General features: G+C 34.3%; 2 protein-coding genes across 3 annotated transcripts in view; one reads left to right on the forward strand and one right to left on the reverse strand.

Annotated features, from left to right (window-relative positions):
• The window catches only part of LOC150081426 (mitogen-activated protein kinase kinase kinase 4-like), a 350,096-nt gene that overhangs the window by 84,279 nt on the left and 251,046 nt on the right, over nt 1-14,771 (reverse strand). Inside the window, exon 11 of the mRNA XM_090380199.1 lies at nt 10,555-10,625. Coding sequence (XP_090236325.1) covers nt 10,555-10,625 — 71 coding nt within the window. The remainder of the gene's footprint in view (nt 1-10,554; nt 10,626-14,771) is intronic.
• LOC150081427 (microfibril-associated glycoprotein 4-like) overlaps nt 11,429-14,771 on the forward strand; it is a 90,604-nt gene continuing 87,261 nt past the window's right edge. Inside the window, exon 1 of one of the 2 annotated variants that reach the window (XM_090379288.1) lies at nt 11,429-11,642. In XM_090379288.1, the coding sequence (XP_090235414.1) occupies nt 11,519-11,642 (124 nt within the window). In that variant the 5' untranslated portion in view covers nt 11,429-11,518. The remainder of the gene's footprint in view (nt 11,643-14,771) is intronic. The other variant, XM_090379289.1, reaches the window with a different exon arrangement.

The raw sequence follows: 14,771 nt of genomic DNA on the forward strand, positions 1-14,771 counted from the left end.
GACAAATGTAAAGTACTACACATGGGAAACAGCAACCCCAGAGCAATGTATCAACTCTGTGGTACTACACTGACAGTGGTAGAGAATGAAAGGGACCTGGGGGTGGTTGTGCAGGCAGATATAAAGTTCTCTGAGCAGTGCAGACGGGCAGCAAGAGTAGCTCATGGTGTATTGTCAATGATATATAGAAATTTTTCTAGCAGGGATAAGGAGGTGATTATTATTCCCTTGTATAAGGCAATGGTCAGGCCACACCTAGAGTACTGTATACAGGTCTGGAGGCCTCATTTCAAGAAGCATGTAGAGCTGCTGGAACGAGTACAGAGAAGGGCAACCAGATTAGTGAATGGAACAAAGGGGTACTCTTACGAAGAAAGGCTTAAGTTTTGCAAATTACAGTGTCTGGAGACTAGGCACCAGCGAGGTGATCTGATAGAGGTGTATAAAGCCTTGAATGGTTTGAGTATGCTCAATGCTGATGGGATTCTTCCTCTAGCTCAGAATAATCACCTGAGAGGGCATAAGTTCAAATTGAGGAAAGACAGATGTAGGATAGATGTGCGGAAATTTGCCTTTAGCCAGCGGGTGGTTGGTTGGTGGAACAGACTTCCATCCCTTGTAGTGGAGGTTGAGAGCCTAAATAAGTTTAAGGCTCAGCTGGACAGGTATTTTGAACGAACAGAGGGTGAAGTGGAAGTGGGTTTTTTTTTTTTTGCTGATGCTGCATAAGCTTGCTTTCTTGCATCAAATGCCTCTACTAATGCTAATGCTTATGGGATTCTCCCTCTCGCTCAGAATAATCACCTGAGAGGGCATAAATTCAAATTGAGGAAAGACAGATGTAGGATAGACGTGCGGAAATTTGCCTCTAGCCAGCGGGTGGTTGGTTGGGGGAACAGACTTCCATCGCTTGTCGTGGAAGTTGATAGCCTAAATAAGTTTAAGGCTCAGCTGGACAGATATTTTGGACGAACTGAGGGGTGAAGTAGTGGTTTTTTTGTTTTTTTTTGGCTAATGCTGCATAAGCTTGCTTTCTTGCATCAAATGCCTCTACTAATGCTAATGTTTTAGCCAGATTCAACTTTAGTCCAAAATCCTTACTAATTCTGCAGAACTGATTAAGATTTTCCTCTAATTCTTTGGGATCGTGGCTTATGATCACAATGTCATCTGCAAATCGTAAATGGTTTATGTACTCTCTGTTCACATTGACTCCTTTCTGCAACCAGGCCAATCTTCTGAAAGCTTCCTCAATGGCAGCAGTAAACTTTGGAGATATTGTATCTTTTGTCGAACTCCTTTCTCAATTTTAAATTTGCTACTGTCTTTGTCTAGTCTAATAAAGGAGGTAGTATTCTAATATATTTTCTTCAAAATCATAATATATGGGTTATCTATGCCTTGTCTTTCCAGTGCCAGAAACATTGCCTTATGCTGCGTGGAGTCAAATGCCTCTTTCATAATCCACAAATGCCATTCTTAATGGTTTTTATATTCATTTGCTTTCTCCATCAGCTGCGATATTATGTGAAGGTGATCCATAGTTGAGAATCCTGTCCTAAAGTCAGCTTGCTCTTTCGGTTATTTCTTGTCAAGTGTTCTTTCTAATCTGTTAGTAATGGCTCTTGTGAACAACTTGTAGATGTGGGATAACAAACTAATTGGTCTATAATTTCCAATTTCTGATTTATCTCCTTTCTTATGCAGCAAAATTATGATTGCATTATTCCACTCCTTAGGCGTCACACCTTTCCTAATGTATTTTGTGAAGAGTCTTGCTAGTTTCTATGTCATGTCTGCTCCTCCTAATTTTAATAACTGTACGGTAACTTTATCTTCACCAGGGGTTTTCTGATTCTTCATTTTGTTCAAAGCATGTTCTACCTAATAAGGATATTGGGTATGTTGTATGTGCTGCTAATTTGTGATCCATCTTTGATTGCTGGAACAAACTTGCATCTGTTGTTGTGGAAGTTGATAGCTTAAATAAATGTAAGGAACAACTAGACAAACATTTGGAATGAATGGATCAGTGAAATGGTTTTTTTTTTTTTTGGCTGATGCTGTATAAGCTTGCTTTCTTGCATCATGTACTTCTACCAATGCTCATCCTAATCTTCCTCACTGCTGGCATCGTTCCCTTGCTCCCTATATAATTCTTTATAGTAGTTTTCTGCTAATTGAATTATGCCTTCTCTGCTATTTATAAGTGCACCATCACTATTCTTCAGTTTCAGTATAATTTGTCTTTTTGTATTACTGCTCATGACCTGCTGATTTAAGTCCTTTGCTTTCTCTTAATGCTTGTTCTACTTTTCTTGTGTTAAATCTTCTTATGTCCTCTAAGCCGCTTTCTAATGGCTTTGTATAACTCAGTATACTCAATTTTGTCCTTGTCAGTATTTATCTTGCTCTTCATTTGTCATCTTTGGTTCATCATACAAGTATTTCTTGATTAATTTTTTCTTCTTTGCATTTCTTTTTCCCATAGGTTTCTCGGGCTTTATCACTTTCAGAAAGTTGTATTTCTCGTCAATATCTTGGTCCTGAAAGGTCTGCAAAAGCTCAAACTTGTTCTTAAGTTATGGTACATACTGCCTTTTCTCCTCTTCTGTTATCTCAAAAAACCTTCATATTATTTACTCGAGTCAGTTTTTTTCCTTTCTTTTCTTACATTTATATCAAGTGTGCACCTTACCATTCTGTGATCGCTTCCAAAATTTATCTTGTTCAGGACGGTAACATCATTCACAATATATCTTCTGTTAGTGAGGATGAAGTCAATTTCATTGAATATTACTCCATTTGGGCTCTTCCAAGTCCACTTTCTGTTCTCCCTTTTCTTGAAAAATGTGTTCATTACTGATATTCCTCAGATATTTCACTGCTTTCATTTCTTTCACCGATTCCAAAATTTCCTATAGTTTCCCTTTTTGCACTGAAGTCCCTCATAATTATGGTGTGGTGAGTTTTCTGTTCATCTAGAAGTCTCTCAATTTCGGTGTACATTTCTTTGACCTCTTCATCATCATGCCTCAATGTTGGTGCAAATATCATTATAACCTTTAGTTTGTACCTCTTAGAAATTCTAGTAGTAGTCTTGACACCCTTGGTGATATATTCCAAAATATTGTTTTTTATATCTTTATGGACCAGAAAGCCAACTCCCACCTTTGCTTTTTTCACTGTTTCCATTGGTGTACAGCAGATGTCCACTTGATAAACTTATGATTCATTTCTTCTTCTTGTTTCAGCCAAGCCAATGATATTCCAAATCACATTTTCTAATTCTTTTTCCAGCTCTAAAATCCTCTCTTCACCGATGAGCAATCTTACATTGTAATAGGCCAAGTTCAGTTTCTGTGTATGGCAGCCTGGTCATACCCAAAGATTCTTAGCACCCTGTGCTTCCACTCTGATCTTCTTGCTGCTATAAGAGGGGAGTAAAAGCCACTAGGGACTGAGGGTCATTTGTTTCATTGGGTTGTAATGTGCTGGAGGGTTTAGTCTTTTCTTCTTCACACTGACCAGGCACCTTGAATAGAACCACTCTACATGTTCAGTGCCACCAAAGTGAGGTAACAGGGCTTACCATTGAGAAGGTGTGCACGAGTTGATTTTAGGGAGGAAGGCCAACCGGGCTTCTCCTAAATCTTCTAAAATAGAAAGATATTGGATCCACCAATGTTTTAGACTGAGTGTCTGATAACACACAGAATGCCTGTTCCCCTCTAAGGCCCCTGAATTAAATTTCTGAATCTTGAGAATTTTGAGAACATGTACAACACACCACACAAAGGTTTCTCCTAAGAAAAGATATAAGTGTAAGCCTTTACCTGCACTCTCTAGCTATAACTCCTTTGTAAGAAATTCATCATGTATAATTATATAAACAATGCAGTAAAATGCTGCTGACTGCATCTAGAGCATTAGTGTGAGATATGAGATGTGACTGGAAAGTTTCTTACCAGCTGGTTGGATGAATCTTCTTTGAAGTAATCTCCTTGAAATTGCATACACTGATTCCAAACTTCTGCAACTTCTGGAAGCATTCCTGATAGGCATCTTTTGGAATTGCTGATATTATTATTATTAGCAGCCATAATAATAATAATTATGGATGGAAACCTCAGGCTTATGCTGCACCAGCCAAAAAAAAATTTTTCTGAATTACCCCAAAAGAGAGAGAGAGAGAGAGAGAGAGAGAGAGAGAGAGAGAGAGAGAGAGAGAGAGAGAGGGGGGGAGAGAGAGAGAGAGGGAATCACCAAGAAAAAGAAGAATGATGATATCCAGCTCAGGACCCTGGGTGTGCCAAGCCCATACTCACTAGATGTGAGCCCCTGTATTAACTCCAGGGGCTCACATCTGGTGAGTATAAGCTTGGACATCCAGGGTCCTGAGCTGAATATCACCATTCTTCTCTTTTTTGGTGATTCTCTCTCTCTCAGGGTACTCAAATTTTTTTTTGGCTGGTGCAGCATAAGCCTTAGGCTTCCTTGCACCATATGGCTAATAATAATAATAAATCATATTTAAACAATTTTCTGAGTCATTGCAAATCTGTGACCTTTCAAGGGAGCCTTAAGCTTAAGAAGTAAAAAAAAAAAAAAAAAAAATCAAAGGGCTAAATATAGTGATCATGGTAGATGGAGGACCACAACAGTGACAGGTACTCTGCAAGAAATTTTTAAATGGCAAGTGCCAAGCATGCAGTGGCATATCGTGATGTAAAAATAAATTCCCCAATGCCCAGAATTCCAGCCATTTTTGCCAAATAGCATAGCATCATGCAATAACTGTAGAGCTGTTTTGTAGTATTCCATTAACTGTGTTACCATACAGGGAAAATTTATAACCTGTTTGTAATTTTACTATACAAGTAGAATTTTATTTATAACCTGCAGTGGTGTAGGAATGGCCAAGGGCAGGTGCCAAGGGCGCCGACAGGAGAAGGATGCCACTGACAGACTACATCAGTACAGTGTCAAGCTATTTTGACACCCGAGGCTAGCTGACGAAATGGCACCCCTCGATGATGTTGAATCAAGATGACAGCACAGGGAGGGTGAAAATTAATTTTCACACGGTGATTCAAACCTGCATGCATCCTTACATCTGAGTATATACTGCATAGCATCATAGATCTATTTGCTGTCCAGAATGTAACTTTCAAGGGACCAATTAGGTGATCGCTTCATCAGTGCATGCTCGAATGCATAGTAGTTCACAATTCACGCATTGTGTACAAACTGAATAAGTTATAAGTTATAGTGTTTTTGTGATTGCTATATAAACAGGTAATCATGAATATTGTGATTTATAATTTAAATAAAACAATAAAGGCCACATTAATTTTAGACGTACCACCAAAGAAAAAAAAAAGGTGGACATCAGTACCGTGTAGAAAGACAGCATAAAGAGGAAATTAGGAAAAAACATTCCGCTAGTTTACAAAACTGGCTTACAATAAGCCACTCCAAAACTGAAAGTGACAAAAAAAACGAACATGATTCGAATGAAGACGAAACAAATGATGATGCCACTGAAATGGAAGTCCAAGAAAAAGCTCAAACAGTTGAAGTTATTTTAAAAGAATTAGAAAGTGTGGACAATAACCAACAACAGTTGGCAGAAGAAAATGATGGCAGCAATAACATTAACATGAAACATGTAAATCCGAATTTTAATGATCCGACCACATGGAACTTTAATACCCACAAAAACAAATCTCTTATGGTGCAACATGGTCCTGAACATATAGTCTTAAATACGTATCCTGTCACTAATGGTCAATGTTTCAATAATTCGTGGAAATACAAAAATGAAGGTATCGAAAAAAAAAAAGACAGGAAATGGTTATTTTATCGCAAAAACAAAGATGCAATATATTGTTTTCCGTGCCTCTTATTTGTACCTGGCACAAATAATATTCCATTTTGCAGCTCAGATAGATTGAAGGATTGGAAACATCTAAATCCAAACGTTATTTTTCATGAGAATTCATTACAACACAAACAATTTCACAAAATGGAAATTATTAGAAAAGGGTCTTCAAAAAGATGACTAATTGATGAAGCTGCACAAGCAGCACTAAGAAGAAAAATTTCGAAATGGCATCATATATTGAAATGTATATTGTTCGGTGCTAAAAATAATTTGGCATTTCGTGGACATGCTAGTAATATCAATACCTAAGAAAAAAAAATTGTGGCATATTTTTAAACTTGATAAAATTTGTCAGCCAATTTTACGTTGGTATGAAAAATGTTCTGGAATCGCATATTAAACACCTAATTATTTATCTACAGAAATTCAGAATTAATTTACTAATTTGTTAGCAATAAAAGTACAAAGTGAAATAATTTAAAATAACTAAATGCAACAAGGCATAATATGATAAGAGTAAGAGTTTTATATCTATATAACATCGATGTGAATACACCATAGATAACTCTTAAGAAAAAAACTACGATAGTAGTGTGGGAGACATCATTTCCTCTGTATCTCATAATGTACTCGATGATAGGCCAATAGCTTTGAAACGGTGCCATTTCACTTCCATGAAACAACAGATGACCGCTTGTCGGGATAGAGGAAAACCACTCTTCTAAATCTCTAACAGGGTGCTTACAATAGAAGGTTGACCAGAGCTTATTGTCCGAATGTTTAATACACCCTGGCTATGGATACACAGAAAGTAGTTGACCAGTTCGACTTCTCGGTATGTGGGACAGGTGTATCCACTGGCTATGGATACACAGAAAGTAGTTGACCAGTTCGACTTCTTGGTATGTGGGACAGGTAGTTGGATAGTAATCTCTGCAGATGGTAATCTCTTTATCTTTTAATTCAGGATCATGTTGCACCATAAGAGATTTGTTTTTGTGGGTATTAAAGTTCCATGTGGTCGGATCATTCCAATGTGGTCGGATCAACAGCATTATTGCTTGCTTGAAGGCCATGGGTGAGAATGATGTATACCCAGTTAAGTCTCGTAATGCAGTCGTTATATGGGAAATTTTCGTTTCCATAAAACGAAGATATAAAAAAATTTTAAAAAAATTTGGTAAAGAATAAAATTCAATTTAGCGAATTCTAAAAAAAATTCGGTAAAAATAAAACATTTATCTCTAAATAGAAAAATTTGCTATAAAGACGTTTGTCAAACAGAGGTCCGATTGTACTTATTATTTATTACGATTTTACCAATTATCGAAAAAAGGAGTGTAGCCACTTATTTGCCAAGGGTGCCGAAAACCTAGCTACGCCTCTGATAACCTGTGATAAGGGCCCAGTATAATTGCTTCTATTTGCATCTGACCATGAGTCAGATGCAAATAGAAGCAATTGAATCATTCGTTTTTGAAGCCAGAGGAAGGATCATCTTCAACAGACAATTGGCACTCTGTAAACAATTGAAAAGTATTTGAACACATGGCATCTTCTCTAAAAGATGTTTTTAATATTTCTGTTGCACTTTTCTGTAATTTGAGACAAAATTTGATTCACATTTGCTGCTCAGTAAAATTACTCATTTTAATATGTGACAAAACACCTATTTAATGCATGCTAATTCAGACTGAAAGTTAAATTTGTGCATTACATCTAGATGAGTTACAACATGTTTTGACAGGTTGCAAGTATCTAAAACACCGCAATTTCAAGATACAAAGTCAATTCCTGAAGTTTCTGATTACATGTTGTAGACATTCCTACATTGTGTTTTGCGGATTAAGGAAACTCTTTCACTAAATAAATGTTAAAGAAAAAATTGACACATGGGGGGCCAACAACATATTGTGTTGTGTTACTATGGTGCGTAACCTATGAATGCAAATGTACATAACCACCTGTACGACAAAATAAAAGTTTTTCTTTTTAACCGAATTTAACCAAATTGTCACTTCTGGCCATGAGATAAGTAACGCATGTTTTGTAATACTTGTCTCATACTGCCTGTTTAATCCATTTACATTTAATCCATTCATTTCTCCAGTTGATATGGGTTTGTGAAATTGTATGGCACAACATAAATAGTAATAATAGTATGTAAGAAATTTTCAGAAAGGTTCTGCTCATCTACATTTCTTGGTTTCCTTATGAATTTGGGTATGCTGATCAGTAAAATTTCAGAGTTTGTTCAGAGAAGTAAACAAGAATACTACATCAGATTTATTGATAATTTTTAATTTCAGTACAGAACAGAGTATTACTTTTTGCTACAAGTAAATAGCAAGTTAAAAAAATCACAAATTAAAACAAAAATTCTCCTCGGGTTAAAAAAAAGGGAAAAAATAATTAGGAGTATACTGTCATCTCTCTCTCTTTTCTTTTTTTGTGGGCAGCAGGATTTAAACTGCTTACTTAATGCTATGGTCTTAATGTGCACAGCAAAATAATTGATTGATTTTTTTCGGGAATACATTTTTAAAATTGGAGACTTTCCAGGGGCAAGTAAGGTAATTCAGTGGATGTCTGTAACCCTAAGTGCAGTCATTCCACATTCTTAAATTAACACATGGGCATAATGTACAAAATTAATATAGATGTTTGACCAATGGCTGTTGTTTCATTAATCATTAATGAGATTTTTGATTTGGAATTTACAATTTCCTGTATAAAGTTATTTTTCATTTTCTTGCTAATTGTGATTAATAATTTTAATGCAAGGATTCTTAAAGTATTGTAAGTCAATCTTGATTTTAAAATTATTCAATGATTGATTATTCTTCAACAGTTTATAGGCTGTGATTTTTTTTTTTTTTTTTTGCAAGAGAGTGACTTCTTACATACTTTCTCTAGCATTCCCTTCCTGGCCTTTACAAGCAATATTTTCTGGGCAGCTTTATAGCTAGAACTTTATGTTTAAATAATTTGTTCTATAAAGATGTCAAATGCAGCTTTTTGTTATACCAAAATTAGTAATTCTGTTATTTCTGCCATAAAGTCAGATCTCTGAGTTTATGGCAGGGACCACAACCAAGTTTCTTGTTTTTTTTAATAGCCAATCATATTTATTGCAGAATTCCTTTTTTGCTCCAGAGTCCAACTGGATGACAATTCATTTACATGGCATTCTTAAAAACTAGATGATGAAAATGTTGAAACTGTAACAATTTATTCTGGCTTATTAATTTCTTCTTCAGTACCATCAGAATTCTTCCTTATTGGCATTGGGGATGAAAAATAATCCAAGATTTTTCTTCATTTTATAAAAATATAAATGCCACTGCACTGTAAATCAATTTTTTACAAAGTAAAACACAAAATAACATGGCATAAGTTATAATACTGATAGCTAAGTCCTCCAAACTGCACAATGCTTGAATTGACACTAGCATTTTGCAGTTGCTACGAAACTGTAATCCTGTCTAAAAAGAGGGTCAAAAATATAACTAAGTTTTAAATTTTAATTTTGTATGTATGAAAGAAGGTGGTAGTATGGTATGTCACTACATTTGCCCGATGTGTTTCTCATGCTCTTGGCTTGATTTATTCAAGACCGTCACAACGGATGACCTTAGAACCTCTTTCCAATTAGGAATTCGAATTTGCCAAGTGTCTACCTGACCAATATTTGATATTGTATTTTTATGTACAAACCCCTCTGTTGTGATGTATGGCGTACCTTTTCTTTTTCTTCTTTTTTTCCCATCTTCTGTAATTAATTTTTTTTGCAATAAAGTCATTGTGTACACACACACCTTTTTTTTTTAGCATATCTTTAAGGGGAAAAAAAAGTCATGCCCCAAAACTTAAAGAACATTTCTGAGATGAAATGCATGAACTCTGATGAAGAAGTTAAAGCAGCTGAGAAGCCTCTCAGCTGAAAGAATTCTACTACAAAAACTTGTTAAGCACTGGATGAAATGTATAGAGTTACACAAAGTATATGTTGAAAAATGATACATCAAATTAAAAACAACTTTTTTTATTTATAAGAATGCTTTATCTTTTTGATTTATTTCTATTCCTTCAAAGGGTACAAGAAGAGGCATTACTTACAGTCTACCCTCATATATACATATATATATATATCTGAAAAATATTAAATTTAAACAGATTTAATTTTTTTTAGTACATAAATAATTATTAGTATATTTATTTGAATAAATTATAACTTACTCAAAAGATGAGACCATTTATCACTAATAGGCATAATTTATAAACAGGCATAACTTGCAATTAAACAAATTATGACTGATAAAAATCTCATCTGTCTTTTTGATTTTTACCTATGTCAATGAACAACAACAATAAAACTGGATGCCAGTATGACATAAAAATTGAAAGTACAGGAATGAGAATAATGCTGTAATATTATAATATAAATTCATACTCTAAAAATCTGATTCATTTAACTGATTTTTACATTTTATTTAGTAAAACCTTTTATTGTTGCAGTTAACAGTGGCAATAAAAAGGTTTTACTAAATAAAATTTAAAAGGTAAAAGGCAAATACTAAAAGAAACATTAATATGCTTCTTTTGGTATTTGCAAATAGATATCATATGGAAACACTTCACACTGGAAAATGGTATGCTGCACTTACCTCTTTCATAGCAATCAATTCTCCAGTTAAATTATTAACAGCAGTATAAACTTTTCCAAATCTTCCTTCACCTAAATGTTTGAAAACTGATTTTTAGGACAAATATTCCTAGATTATAAGAACTGTGACCTATTTTTATTTACAAAGATTTCATAGGATTATTTTTTTTTCCATCTAAAGCTTATTTATTCAAGTTGATTAACCATGATATAGAAAATTCTGTTCATTTTTAAAATAAACATTAAAAATAGTTCTTTTAGAAAGTAAAAGGAAGGGAAATATATTAGAATTACAACTCTACATTTCTCTGTAAAAAAATTTGAATATATAGTACTTTATATAATAAAAATACCCTATGAAAATGAACCACATGGAAAATCAAAAAAAGTAAGGAAAATGATTCTGATAGACCTCATTATTGTCATGTCATTGAACTTAATATACAAATATAGTATAACAAAAAACATTTAACAAGAAATCATATCATTTCAAGCGAATAATAATTATTACATAATGTAATTAATAGTACATTGCATAATACATTGTGTAAATATATACTATATATTCAAAGTTACTATTTTCTTTAGCTTATAAGAATTTCCCTTCATTAAATATTGCAAAAGTGCAAGAGCATAATATTTAGGCAAGTCATTTAAATCAATATTTTCAAAATGGGTTATCCTATTAGAATTATCACTTTCAAACATTCCTCAGAGTACAATATCAATATATAATGCCAAACATTGATCTGCTCTCTTGATGTTCCTACCCACAAACAGAGAGGAGAGTGAAGTAACCTTGAAGGACTGCAGTATCAGTGTTTATGTAAAAAACTCTTACACTATGGCAGTCTGACAGCGAGAAATTAACCAGACATCTTTCAGGGACTGTAACCTTTTATACAGCTGAATGTTATGGTCTGTGGTCTTTAGATGTAGCAACTGTCAGGGAGAGAGGATAGATAATGGCAACATTTTGTGTTCTGTGTGTACTTGTTGTGGTAGTGATTAAAATTAGAGGGGAAACTATTAATGCTACAACTCTTGCTCCAAAACCAACTTCCATGCCAAGAAGAGGGTCAACAAGAGGTAATAAAGTAAATATGTGTCAGATAAGATTTAAAACTAGTTTTCCTCTTTATTTTCTCCTCCTTACACTATTTCATTATGAATCAGTTATTTTCATCATAAAGATTACTGATATATTCTTTGTTATCATAAAGTCAAGATAATAGAATATTTTGAAGATTTCCAAAATGTTATATTTTAAAATTTTATAAATTTTTTTTACAAAAGTAAAGAAAAACAATGTAATTTTAAGTATTTAAGTTTAATGATAAAAATATTCAAGAGTTACATGCACTTGCACTAACTTGACAAAATTCTACAGAAAATTTCAAAACAAAGACAAACCACTCAGTTGTGAGCTGATTTGCATTTTATTAAAAAAAAACCCAACACTCTAATTTTATCTTCAAACTGCTTAATAAGATGTACTTATACACATGTGGAGGTATGAATAAGAATAGAATAATGCTTTTACCTTAGCTTGTTAAAAATAATAGCTTAAACTTAAACCATCAACAGATGTTTAAGTAGCATTGCTTAGTGATGTGCACATTTTTTTCCTGTTTGTGATTTACAAATTATTTTATGGTCTGGTTTTTTGTAATGCTAGCCCTACTTATTACAGGGAAATTTAATTTTGAATGAGCTAAAATGTTTTAACTGTTTATAATACCTTTCAGTGATACCAAGACAGCTTCTTCCAATTGGTAGTTGCAAACCACTAGCAGAGTTAATGCAATAAAATTTAATTTAAGATTCTCAGTGATGCACTGTTGCAATGTCTCTTATTATTTTATTAAATGATGGCCAATGAAGAATTTATTCAATCCTTCTCCATGAGCCTCTCAGAATACAAAAGAGTTCAATTGATGCTTATACCTATGAAGTATAGAAGCCACACTGTTTTTAATGAAATCTTCTGTTAGATTCTTTTAAAAGCAAAATTAAAGCTAAATGTATGAATGTTATGCTACAGTGATATATTAATTATGCCCAGAGTTACCACCTCTCTGGAGATGGCCTAACTCTTCAGATTGCAGTGTTGTCATTTATTATTATTATTATGAGCCATTATAATAGTATTGTATACTGTTACTAAGCTGGAAATTAGAAATCTATACAAATAAACAGTTATCACAAAAGAAATCCTAATAATTTTTTCCTAATAAATAAAAAAGCATGTAACAAATTAATTTTAAGTAACAAAGTAATCTAAAAAATATATGAATCTAATGAGAAATAATTTCTGCATTGCTTCACTCACCCCCCACCTCTTTGGGTCAGAGATTTTGAAAAGGTGGCAATTGAATTATGCATCAAGTTTCATGGTTATCAATAATGATAAGAGATAATATCAACAAATAACACTGTAATAAATAAATTTACAAGAACCTTTAATTCAATATGTAAAACTGAATTCTGTTAAGCTTTGTTTCAAAATGATCAAATCTATAAAGAAACATTTCCCTAATAATTTCTGTAAGTTTATCTATTCATTAACATTTTTCTTAAGCAGCGTCGAAAAAAATGGAATGGAATGTAGTGTGGTGTGGTGTAATAAGAAAAACAATGGAGAGGTTTTCCAATGGAAGAACATTGCTAATACACAGGGGAAAAAAGAGTGGGGTGAAGGAAAGAACCTAGGGAAACTTGGAAAAATTCCTTGATTCCTTGGGAATCAAGGAATTTTTCAATAGACACTGCTCATCGTGGACTAATGCTATTAGTGGAGCCCCTCAGGGCTCAGTGTTGGGTCCATTATTGTTTTCTGCATTAATAAATGATATTGATGATGGTATATCAAGCTTAATGTCCAAGTTTGCAGATGATACAAAGGTTGGCAGGGTTGTCAAGGACACTACTGACACTATGCTGCTGCAACAGGATCTGGAAAGGTTGAGCAGATGGGCTGAGAGGTGGCAAATGAAGTTTAACATTGACAAATGTAAAGTACTACACATGGGAAACAGCAACCCCAGAGCAACGTATCAACTCTGTGGTACTACACTGACAGTGGTAGAGAATGAAAGGGACTTGGGGGTGATTGTGCAGGCAGATATGAAGTTCTCTGAGCAGTGCAGACGGGCTGCAAGAGTAGCTCATGGAGTATTGTCAATGATATACAGGAATTTTTCCAGCAGGGATAAGGAGGTGATTATTCCATTGTATAAGGCAATGGTCAGGCCACACCTAGAGTACTGTATACAGGTCTGGAGGCCTCATTTCAAGAAGGATGTAGAGCTGCTGGAACGAGTACAGAGAAGGGCAACAAGATTAGTGAATGGAACAAAGGGGTGCTCTTACGAAGAAAGGCTTAAGTTTTGCAAATTACAGTGTCTGGAGACTAGGCAACAGCGAGGTGATCTGATAGAGGTGTATAAGGCCTTGAATGGTTTAAGCATGCTCAATGCTGATGGGATTCTTCCTCTAGCCCAGAAAAATCACCTGAGAGGGCATAAATTCAAATTGAGGAAAGACAGATGTAGGATAGACGTGCGGAAATTTGCCTTTAGCCAGCGGGTGGTTGGTTGGTGGAACAGACTGCCATCCCTTGTGGTGGAGGTTGATAGCCTAAATAAGATTAAGGCTCAGCTGTACAGGTATTTTGAACGAACAGAGGGGTGAAGTGGAAGTGGGTTTTTTTTTTTTTTTTTTGGCTGATGCTGCATAAGCTTGCTTTCTTGCATCAAATGCCTCTACTAATGCTAATGCTAATGCAAGGAATTTGCTGGATAGCAGGTCTCAGTGTAGAATGAAAGTTTCAGTATATAAAAAAAAAAAAAAAAAACACAAAAACAGGAGTTCATTCTGAAGCTTAGGTTTTAAGAGCACTTCTTTCCATCAGCATTAGACAATATTTTTCTGTCTTTAAGTTTGAAGACCAATGAAGGTAATGAGTTGAATGTGTTCAAGTAGGGTAGGAGCAGATTTTCTACTGATGCAAGGGTTAGAGGTAAATTAAGCTAATGAGTGAGCATTATCTTTAGATCAGAAGATCTTACACTTTTTTTTATTTTATTTTTTTATTCTCATCTCAATTATTCTATTTTCAGTATTTGAAAATGAAATACATAGTAAGAAAGTTCAATTTTGCAAAAAACCAAGCTATTTATGGTCACATTATATCCATTTCAACTTCTTGAAAAGGAA

The sequence above is a fragment of the Mastigoproctus giganteus genome, chromosome 8 (assembly GCF_048544385.1).
Source record: "Mastigoproctus giganteus isolate SK-2022 chromosome 8, ASM4854438v1, whole genome shotgun sequence".
NCBI lineage: Eukaryota > Metazoa > Arthropoda > Arachnida > Uropygi > Thelyphonidae > Mastigoproctus > Mastigoproctus giganteus.